This window comes from Protopterus annectens, chromosome 7.part0 (genome assembly GCF_019279795.1).
Source record: "Protopterus annectens isolate FY-2018-M chromosome 7.part0, PAN1.0, whole genome shotgun sequence".
NCBI classification, from domain to species: Eukaryota; Metazoa; Chordata; order Ceratodontiformes; family Protopteridae; genus Protopterus; species Protopterus annectens.
In genome coordinates, this window is record NC_056739.1 from 1,724,798,332 (window position 1) to 1,724,810,407 (window position 12,076).

Below are 12,076 nucleotides of genomic sequence, written 5' to 3' on the forward strand. Positions count from 1 at the left end.
AGATGAATACTCAGACCAACAACTAAGACTCTCAGCTCTCAGCTGCATAATCAGTCTGCAAAGTGGTTATTAGTGGATGCTCCACAGTTTGTAGATGTATCACATCACAGCTATGTTGTATGTTACCATTCAAAGTGCATTTGGACTGAGGAGAACAGGTGTGAATATCTGTACAGCTTAAGTGAAGGCCATCATTTTGTTCACACTTACAGATCTGTTGCTTACTTTCCTGAGCAGGTGCACCATACAGTGAAATGGACAGCAGTTTCCCTTGTCCCACCAATAACAATTTCTAGTGCTCAATAAAAGGGATGATATTTCTCTCTTTTCTAATAAGGGTTTTCTTATTAAATGTTTTACAGTGCATACAATATAATGCATAGTGGTGTTCACCTACAAAAAACAATTACTGAAGGCATTAGTCTTTCAGGGGCAATGCAAGCACGTCTACTGGGTGACCTTTTCCAGGGATGTTAAAGGCAAAGAAAGTACAGTTTTGTACCTACCATAAATGTAGATGTTCGAGTGCTAATACAGCTGCAGTCATAACAGATGGGTTTTCCTGCCGTCAGGCGGGTCCTTGGTCGGTCGAATTCCAAAGTCTAGGTCCGGCGTCAGATGTCGTCGCTTCTTCCCTGACGTCAGTGCGACAGGGGTATAAAAGAACCAGCCGACGCCATTTTCTTCAGTTTTTCTTGCCCCAGATGTCAGGTGCCCCCAGAAGGAAGGCAAAACATAAATTTATGTAATAATGCAATGCAATATAATCAAAAAACAGTAGTTGCAAGCAAATACACCATAAAAGAATACCCCAATGAGGTTGTATGAAGAGGTGTTAGCCATTAGGCCTGTCCCAAGAGGGGAAGGAGGGAGGGAAACCTGGACTGCAGCTGTATTAGCAATCTAACATCTACATTTATGGGAGGTACAAAACTGTACTATGTTCATCGTGCATACAGCTGCAGTCATAACAGATAGGTAGAATCCCAAAGCTAAAAAAGGGGTGGTAGGCACTAAGTGAACTAGGAGGAGCCAGGATGCCCTGCAAGACTGCAGTGGCAAAGCCCGCTCTAGATTTGGAGTATAATGGTAGGTGATAGTGCTTGGAGAAAGTATGTACAGAACTCCAAGTGGCTGCTTCCAAAATATCTTTGGTAGGAACCCCCCCCCCCCGAGGAAAGCTGCAGAGGTAGCTGTGGCCCTTGTGGAGTGAGATCTGATGCCTGTAGGTACAGTTTTACCATGAAAAGAGTAACAAAAGCGTATGCAGTGGGCTATCCATTTTGAGATTGTCTGTTTGAAAATAGGCTTCCCTTGAGCACCTGTAGCATAGGACACAAAGAGTTGCTCTGATTTTCTGAAAGGCTTTGTTCTGTCCAAATAATAATGGAGCTGTCTGTGAATGTCCAAGGAATGTAGTAGTCGCTCCCCTTTGTTTTGTGGATTAGGGTAAAAGGTAGGTAAGTGGATAGCCTGATTCAAGGCTACCCTGGATACTACCTTTGGCATAAAGGGTAAGGAAAATTATTGTTTGAGAGGGTATTAGTCTTGATTTCTTTTTGCTGACTGTGTATCCCAGAGAATTCAACAACATTATTACAAATGCCAGGTGTTTCAGAAGTATGTGTTTGCTGTCCGCTTGGATCAGGCAGTCATCCAAATATGGGTATATTTGTATCCCTTGAAGTCTGCAGAAGGCAATTACTGATGCCAGGCATTTCGTGAACACTCTGGGCGCAGTAGATAAGCCAAAGGGCAATGCAGAGAATTGATAATGGGTTGAACCTGCAAGAAATCTGAGGTATCTTCTGCAATCTTGTCTGACTGGGACATGTAGGTATGCCTCCTTGAGGTCCAATGTTACCAGCCAAGACTCCTTGCCCAGCATGGGAAGAAGCTGCTGTAATGTGAGCATCTTGAATTTTGGTACGAGTAAATATGTGTTTAGGATGGATAGGTCCAAAATAGGTCTCCAATCTTTGCCCTTCCTTGGTACCAAGAATAGTCTGGAATAAAAACCTTGACCCTGTTCTTGTGCAGGTACCTCTTGAACAGCTTTCATGTCCATGAGCTCTGAAATTTGTTTTTGTGCGTCTGCCCTTTGATTGTGTGGCAGGGTTTGGCATGCCTCTCATTTTTGGAAGGGTGTGAAAGTGGAATCTGTAGCCTCTGTCTATAATGTCCAGGATCCATTTGTCTTTTGCGACAGTATGCCAATTTTTCGAAAATAATGCCAGTTTTCCGCCTAAAGGTGCTGCCATTTCAGCCTTGCTTGGCATGCAAAGGGGAAAGTCATTGGTTCTGCTTTCTGAATGGCTGTGAACTATCCTCACCACCTCTTGGTGTAGGTGCTTGCCATTGTCTGCCTCTAAATGATCCTTGAGATTGCCCTCTACCCTCGGGCGCCTGTATCTACCTCTTTGAGGTCTGTCCATGGCTGGAAAGGACCAATTTTTTGAAGGCCAATTTCTACTGAAACGTGGAGGTTGTACCTGTAGGAAATCTTTCACTGTTTGCATTAATTTTGCCTTTTCCTCCATTTTCTTTAATACCTCCTCAGCTTTAACACCAAACAATACATCTTTTTGAAGAGGTGCATCTAGTAATTTAGCTTAGACATGATCTGGTAAGGTTTGCTCTTTGAGCCAAGCATGTCTACGTATGACTGATCCTGTAACAGCAGCTCTACATGAGGCCTCTAAAGCATCAAAACCACATTGCAAGGTATGTTTACCCACTTGCTCTGCACTATGCAACAAATCCTGCAACTCCTTCAAGTCTGGTTGTTCAGGTTGTGACATTTTGCTTTTCAACTGAGATAACAAAACTGTTGATACTTTAACATATGGAACTGACAGTTTAATGCCCTCATGGTTAAGGTGGCGAGGTGTATACCTTTTTCCCCACCGTTCTAAAGCTCTGGCATCTCTCTCTCAACGTAACGGATTCTTGGCACTGGAAGCCTTAATTCCCTTGGGACCCTGTGAAATAGTTTCTGGGTCAGCCGCATGGCTTTTGTATAGGAATTGGTGTGAATCAGGAACCCGGTAATACCTGTCAGGCTTGACTGGAGCTGGAGGTAAAGAATTTGGGTTAAGGCTGGCCTCTGAATACACATCATCTAGTATGTCTAAGACAGGAGGTATAGCCAGAGGCCTGTGCTGAGGGAGCAGAGAAATCTCTGAGCCTTTTCTTGGAGTCTGAGTACTCTCTTGGCCTTCCCAGTGGAAGTGTTCCCTCAAGGTATGCAAGGTTTCCCCAAAAGAGTAATCCTCAGGGGGGGAGACAGAGGGAATGGACTCCTCTGCATCAGAATCTTCAAAAGGGGAGTATGAATGTTCCTGGTCCTCAGAATGTTCTGAAGTAATGGAGGCCTGGTCCGAGGAAGGGTATTCTTCCTCCACTCTGGGCCTTTTGTCCAAGGGGGGGTTGAGAACCCCTGATAGGAGTAATCAAATCCTCAGCCATTTTGAGCATCTGTTTTTTAGGCATGGGGCCTTGAGAGGGGCCCTGTGGAGCTTGTCTTTTAGTATGCATGGCTGCTTTAGATTTAGTGAAAGCCTTAATGGAAAAAGAAGAAGAAGGCCTGAAGACACCTTGAGAGGTGGCAGGCCTGTCTAAACTCTGAGTTTCCCCGCCAAGAGTGGCTTCGGTATCTGTAGTCGGGGTGTGGGCCGAAGAGCCTGCGACCTCGGGCACAGAAGACACCGCTAATGAAGTGTCATCGGTAGTCAGGGGGTGCGTGGCTTGCTGAGAACCGGAGCACCTGTAGTCGGCTTTAGCGTGGTGTCGGTAGAAGTCGCGGACCTCGTATGTCGGTCCTTATCTTTGAGTCTTTTACTCAAAACTGGAGTCGGAGTATCCGACGACATAATGTAATTAAACTTTTTTGCCAAAATAGTGTTGGGCGAACTCCGCCCGACGCTTAATAGTGCATCTGTTGAATGTAGCACAAAAACGACAGGCCGAGACGTCGTGGTCTGGGCCTAAGTAAGGAAAGCAGAGGGAATGGAAATCCTTATGCGGTATTTGCTTCCCACATGAAATGCAATTATTAATTTTGTCTGACATTGGTCTGAGGCAAGAAAAGTTTCCCCAATGGGGTACTTAGCTTTCAAGAAGTCTTCGGTTGAAAAATATTCGTAATCTCAGGAGCTGGCCGACCAGCACTTGCGAACTGCTTTTGCTTCGGGCACCGCGCGGCAAGAAAGACTGAAGAAAATGGCATCGGCTGGTTCTTTTATACCCCTGTTGCACTGACATCAGGGAAGAAGCGACGACATCCGACGCTGGACCTAGACTTTGGAATTCGGCCGACCGAGGACCCGCCTGACAGCAGGAAAACCCATCTGTTATGACTGCAGCTGTATGCACGATGAACTTCAACCAATAAACTTTATATCAGTAACCAAGAGAAATGCATTTTCTCTCCTTTACAGCAAAGTTTTCAGCAGACATTTCCAGCATGGTGAAACAACCAGCACTGCAATGGAGATGTATGACTACACGAAGTGTGTTTGAAAGACTGATAATCCACCTGTCGATAACACCCAAAGAATAATGAACATACAAGACTAAAGACACTTATGGTGAATACTGGCATTACCAGGACTCTGGGTACACAGAAAGGTCAGGCACAGCAAAGAAGGGAGAGTCATACCAATGTATGTTCCAGGTGGGATAAAGTGCACCATGCAAACCTGAGAGCGCAAACAGGAAAAGAAAGGGCTCAGTGATATTCTGGTCTTAAGACTGGGAAAATAGCAGACATGTACTCACCATGTCAGCTGATTTCAGACTCTGTTCAGTGGGTAATTGTTGGGACTTCCACTTCAAGTATTCATAGCTTGGCAGATTTTTTTTGAAATCTCAAACTCCTCCTCTTTCAGATGTGTGCACCTCCCACTGATGCATGCTATTATGTTATGCACTGGGCTAGCAAGACATAAGCCCTTGCATTCCCTGGTTTGAACCGCATACACTGAATAAACATGTGAAAAGCATAAATAAAATATTACATTACATAGTTGTCTGACTTACAGAAATGTTGGGGAGGCATTGGCATAATGGTTAAGGTGTTTACCTCACAGGCAAGAGGCACATTGGTGATTCTAGACTTAAAATGGTCAACAAGGCTTAGATACTTTGTTTTAACACAATTAACAGAAAGCATACTCAGTTTCTAGATGAAGTCTTGTCACACTCCACAGACGCAACTGCATTTACAGCATGCATTTCAGTTTTCACATTGCTAATAGTATCTTCTTCAGTACTGGTATCACATAACTTGTCTATCTCATCCTTGTCTGAAAGAAAGACTGACGTAATGGCGTCGGCTGCATGTTTTATACCCCTGACGACCTGACGTCATTGAAGAAGGAACAGCAACCAATGCAGGACCAAAGACTTTGTTAATCAGGCCGACTGAGGGCTACCTGCAAGCAGATAACCCGAATGTAACGACTGCAACAGTGGAACGCTAAGAACATCTTGTCTATCTCATTCCTGTCTGATATCCGTTATAAATGAATACATTACTTGCTGCTTTTTGTTTAACAAAATACGTCACACTCCTTATTGCAGTTTTAGGTTTAGAGGCAGACAAATCAGTTTTAAGCACTGTATCATTAACTAATACTACAGTTATTAACGTATCAGAAAGGAATCGCTCTGCAATACCCATCTTCTTATGTTAAAGGCAAAACTCTTTTAAACCTATCAACTGCTAAAATGTCTAACATTTTCACTTTACTGTTGCTATTAGGTTCAACCAAAAGGTTTGAAATATTCTTTATGTCATGCGCTTAATGGTTTATCCACATTAAAAGTCCAGTTGTAAAACTGTAGGGCTTGTACTTTAAGAGTAATACCAGCCCTGGCCAAAAGTTCTTAAATTTATCATAGTCCATATAATCAGTTTCTTCCATTTCCATGTACATTTTCAGTGCCTCATCTGTCAGCTGAGAGTACAGCATTGTTTACCCATTTTGCTCAACACTGTTTTCCTATAGTGATACAGTAGTTAAATGCTATAAACAGAAATCCATGTCATCTTTCATGGTTAGTTTCTTCATAGTTGGCACAGTCTTGGAGTTGGCAGCTATGCCGGACAGTACAACTAGCTGCTGTTGTAGTTCTTCAGCTTCTGGTTAGTCCCCAGATGTTGTTCCACAAAATTCTGTAACAAGTCCTCCATGGCCGAGGTCACTATGATTCCCTGACATACAACTGCAGCGTAATAGGTTATTAATGGCCAAAAATATGGTTTGCCCTTGGTAGTAGTGGTACTACGAGGGTCTGAAAATTGTCAAGTTACTCGACAACTGCACACATTTTCTGTCAGTGTAATATCCATGGAGGTTGGGGCCAGGACAAATAAAAACACAGGTTTATTCAATAATTCACATAGTTCAACAAAACAAAATAATTGCCCTCTTCACTTCCAGTCTGACAACCTCCCTCTCACAAAAAGAAACACAGTATCTTAAGTTCCTTCTCATCAACAGTGTTTAGCCTGCACAGCCCCTCCAGGATAAATGGTGTCTTTTGAAAAAAGAAAGCTAAAGGTTGCAGGTCTCTACCTGGCCCAGCTTCAGGCTCTCTATAAACAGGCGCTACCACAAGGTAAACTCCAGAGTAGCCCAGGCTGACCACTCATCTGTCATGCACCCAGGTTCTTCCCTCAAAAGATATTCCAGTTAAGGAACTAACTTCTGGATTTTACTGTAGTAAGCTGCCCTTATATGCAGCAAGAACGATCAGCTAACCTCATTACAAGCTATGCAATAGAGTGAGAAATGTGAAAATTTACTTATACTTCACACTACAAGGTACATTATAAAGGCATTTTATGCTTATTCCAAAACCATGTTATGGCATGCGTGCGCGCACACACACAGTTAGCAGTTTCTCCAAAAACTGGTTGTCTAACAGACATTGGCAAAACTGGAATAAAGGACCTGCACAATGTCAATACTCCTACCAACAGTTTGGACCCAAGATCAGAAAAGACTTGCTTTCCGGCAGAGGGTATCTACAAGGCTGACTGGCAGCACCCTGAAGTCAATGAATGGAAAACTGTTTCTATAAAATCAACTAGTCTGGTGAGGAAGAAAGTGATACCTCTTAAGTTTGACAAATTACTTGATTTTTTTGAAGTGCTCTCCTCTGACTTTGATTTTGAGGATGGATTTTAAAGACAAAGTCATCAACTGGTCAGTAAAGATAGCCGGAGACTAATTACTGTGAAACCAGAACCAGTTCAGGGTTCTTTCAGACATTCAGATGGTGGTGCAGTTAAATGCACTGCAAACTTCTCCATCTGAAATTGTATGTTCAGGTTTAAACAACAAATACAAAGATGATGTCTCAAATCCTTCTATATTGAACCAAATGAAATCACTGCTTGGGGGCGGGGGGTACAACCAAATGCAAGTTAAAACTGGATAATGACCTTTAAAGAAACCATATCATGAAGATAACACTTCCATTTTGACCAAAATAATTTAAAAATGTAAGCTTCTAATCCATCAATGCAAATTAAGGACTCTGGTTATAGAAAAGAAACGGACAGAGGACTGTCGCCTTTGCAGGCTAAAGGATGTTTGACAGATGACAAGAAAACAGTATGGTCCATTAAAGAAAAAGCTTGACACTGTTATTTTTGTCATGTAGTAGCCGATACTCCACATGCTGTAACAGCTGACCTATGCAATGTTAAAGACTAAAACAAGCATGTAGAAGGGGTATGTACTGCAGTAACTTCTGCTGTTAGCAAATCATAACATGTCTATGGAATTAATGCATGTCTCTCTTCATGGATATGAGAAAAACAGGTTGATTCAATCAGAAGTTCTACTCCTGACTGCCCAGTAATATGAAGAATACACAAACTCTCAACCAATTTTAAGGAGCACAGCACAAGGAATAACAAGAGCATGTATAACAGCAAAAATAGTGAAAAATTGGTATGAAAAAACATATATAAAAAGCTCTTACCGTACTGGAACTCCTCTGGCCTTCAGTATTCGATAAAATTCAATCCCCTGATGACAAGGTACTCGTCTATCATTTTCACCAAGCGCTAACAAAACTGGTGTTTTGACCTGTCACACAGAAACACAAAAAGAATATTTAATAGAGATGATACTTAGAAGAATTTGTCACACTGCTAACGTGCAAAACAATCACACTCTTGTTAAGAAGGTCCTGTACTCTTCACTGACCCACATCCAATATCCATACACTAATCATGCACAGTAAAAACTCATATCCAACTTTTGTTGGGAGTTTTTCTTGGTAATTACCTGTGGCATTGAACTGTTTAGAACTGAATCCTGCTTTAGTTACTTCCACCTACTAGCTTTGCAATAATAAACTGCCCAGCACAGTCACATACCTTCAACCAGCACTGCACTACTAATTCATTAGTTACCATCACCATACCTCTCAACTGCACAGATTTTCGGAGAATGTCCAGATTTTTGCTTTACATTTTTGGTCTGTTTCTCACAAAATTGCGTTTTTCTGGCAAATCATTGAGGAATGCAGTCAGAAAATAATGATAGGTATTTGAGTTGCAGACTTCATACCTTCAGAAAATGTATGTCAATGCAAAGCTTGTTATTCTATCAACTTTCCAAGTTTGTAAGAGCAATATTCAAAAATTGTCCCTCTTTTTTTGTCCTTTGTCCAGATTTCTTACTCTAACAGGTTGAGAGGTGTGCATCAGCATCTGACATTCTTAAGCAGTTTGCCATCCAGCAGTCATATACTGACAACTATTTCTACCTACTCCTCCTTTCTTTTTAAATAAGAAACATCTGTATTAAATTATCAGTTATGACATAAGCAATCATACATTTAAATAAGTGAAAACAAACCATACTGACATATTTTTAACTGCAAACATTAGACATTACTTATAATTTATCCAGTCATTGTCAGTTAAAGTTACATAGCTCATTCAATTCCTGCCTTCCCTTAAACCTCATTCCTCCTCCAAAACATTATTCTGCATGCATTATTCCCACAATTCCCATTTTGTTATGTAATTTGCTCCTACCTTTTCCTAAAGATCTCACTTCCATTTCTTTTATCTCTGTTACTATTATCACTACTTCTAGTATGGTTGGTTTAGACTTTCATTTCTATTTTCTAGCTGCCACCAACATTAAACTCAGCAAGGCATTACTATGCCTAGGAAATTCTGATTCTGTATCTCATCTCAACTAAATCATTTCCTACACACATTTACTTACTCAGTATTTCTGACAGAGTAGTCTGAAAGGAATTTTTAAAGTCTGCCAAATCATTACAACCCCCCCCCCAAAAAAAAAAAAAACAAGTTCCCAATTGCATCTTTCTTCCCCATCACACCTCCAACATTTACTACCTACCTGGGTTATAAAAATACCTCTGTAGACACTTCCAAACAAAGTTCCTAAATTGTCTTGACTTTGTTGCATATTTGGGAGACATAAATATATCCCCCGTTGTTTCTTTGAGAATTGCTTATGCAGTCCCTCTTCCCAATCTTTTCTAACCTCCTCTGATTGATTCTTTTAGTTCTGCAATATTTTGTATGCTCTACTAATTATCAGTTTTTTAACAGCAACTTCTGTTCTAGAATCTACTAAAAACTCTACCAGTGCTGGTCTTTCACTTAGGATCTATTTCTTTCTCTTTGCCTATACTTTGATATTAATCCTTGATAGTGAAGGTAATCTCTAGCCTACAGTCCAAACAAATTCTTGGTCTCTTCCCATTCTATTACCTTTCCCTAATTATTTGCTCCTAATAACTTGGTTTCTTTACCAGTTTTCTCAAATACATTCCATCCCCCTCTTGCATATTGTCTGTATCCTTAACTGCAGTCATTCCTATCAGAAGAATCATCTTTCTCCATTCCCGTGTTGGCTTAGCTCTTAGAATACCTTCCGCTACTTCATGAATATAATATTCGATATGGTTATTGTTATTCTCCTTAAGGATCTGCATCCAAACTTCTAGTCTTTCCTTTATTCCTGTTTCATCATCCCTTTCCAATCTGAATTACAGCTTTCTGCTTGTGCTATGTATAGGAGCCTTAACTGTGCAGCTCTGAACTACTCCTTCAAATGAGGTAATCCCATACCACCTTGTTCTACTGGAAGAATCGACTTATCCCACTTGACTCTTGCCGTCTTCCCCTCCCAGATAAAATCCTTCATCTCTTAATTAATTGCTATCCACAACCTCTCCTCTGGTTGATAAAAATATGCCTGAACTGTGTATAAAAATAAAGGGACTAAAAACATTTTAACTGCCTGTGTCTTGCTATCCATATCCATAAAACAGCTTCCAATTTCTCAGAGTTTTTATCATCTTTTCTTTAGTCTCTTCCCACATATCCTTAACTGCCACAACAGAATCCTTCCTAAGCACTTCATTTTATCATGTCTCCATAAATAAGGATATTGCTGAACCAATTTGTGTATGTGTACATACTTTATAGCGATTGCCTTTGTTTTAGCTTCATTTACTTTGTATCCCAAAAAGCCTTGAAACACTCGCAAAATGTTCAACACTGAAATGTCTTTTTCTAGTTTTAACAGGTATAAAATATCTTCTGCAAATAAAGCAAATAAAGCCAGCTCTTCTTGACCTCCATGTCAATTATATCCTTGAATTTCTAAGTCCCTTATCTTCTTTGCCAATTTAATGCAAACAATGGGGAAAGAGGACACCCCTGACTGGTTCCTCTGCTCAAACAGAAATTATGAGTGGTACCCACGTACTGTAATTTTCACCTCCAATCCTCATATATCCTTCTAATCAACCTTACAATTTGATCAGGGAATGCAAAGGCTTCGACTGCTGTGCTCATAAAATCCCAACTTACTCTGCTGAATGCTTCCTTTGCATCAAGACACAAAACAACAGTGGTATTTTCTTACATTCTGCTTCCCTCTGGATCAACATTGTTCTGTTAATGTTATAAGGTGTTTGCATCCCTTCCAGATAAACACAGTAATCCATATCTATCAATTTTGGCATCACCTTTGCCATTCTTTTAGCCAATATAGACACACACACTACAATTAAGGTTTAGAATTGAATCGGGTCTATATGAAACTGGATCTGATGGGTCTTTATCATCTTTAAGTATTACAGCCACCACCTCTTTTTTCCAGGATACTGGTGTTTCTCCCTCTCTTAAAATACTGCTAAACATACCCTTTCAGATAATTATTAGTTTTCCCTCCTTGCTTCCAACTTCCACAGGAATACTATCTATTTCTGGTGACTTTCCTGTAGATTGGTTAAACATTACCATTTTTATCTCATCTTCTCCTATCTTAACCGTTAGTGGAGCCTCATCTGCCTCTAACCTTGGCACGTTTAATTCTTCCATAAACATTTCTATTTGAATCTTTTCTTGATTTCCATATTTCTCTGCTTTTTACAGATTTTCATAACATTTCTGAAATATTTCTAGTACTTCTACAGATCTCGTCATCTTACTTGTTATAAGTTCCCTAAGCTTGGCGACAACCCTTTCTACTTTCTGTTGCCAGAGTCATGTTAAAATTTTTTGAGCTCTGGAGTTATCAAAACACAGTTGCTTAACAGCAGTCTTTCTAAACTCATGCACATTATCGAAGTGATCCCTTATTTTCTACTTAGCATTTTGCATTTCTTCATGTTCTGTGAGATTCCCCTTATTCTGCAATACTTTAACCTTTGTCAGTCCCTCTAAATTCCTCTTAACTATTTCTCTTTCATTTTCCCCCTATTTTAAAATTCACTTGAATTTTATCCACCTCCCTAGCTATATTTTCAGAAGAAACTTCTATCTTCTCTAAAACTCCTGAATAATTTCCACCACCCATTCCTTAAATTCCTCTTTTTTCAACAGATGGGTGGGAAAGAGCCAGTGCCTCATTTTTATTTCTTTACATTGGTGCAGGACCTGAAATAGACACTGGATGTGTATCAGAACCTTCAATTAAATGCATGTGTTCTTATGAAATATAAGTTCTAACCTAGCCCAGTTTTTGTAACTCGGGGAATAATATGTAACTTCACTCTGAAT

At 40.4% G+C, this 12,076-nt stretch overlaps 1 protein-coding gene across 1 annotated transcript in view; it reads right to left on the reverse strand.

Moving 5' to 3' along the window:
* The window catches only part of APEH (acylaminoacyl-peptide hydrolase), a 2,062,145-nt gene that overhangs the window by 92,971 nt on the left and 1,957,098 nt on the right, over positions 1–12,076 (reverse strand). The window contains exon 21 of the mRNA XM_044078262.1: positions 7,999–8,105. Coding sequence (XP_043934197.1) covers positions 7,999–8,105 — 107 coding nt within the window. The remainder of the gene's footprint in view (positions 1–7,998; positions 8,106–12,076) is intronic.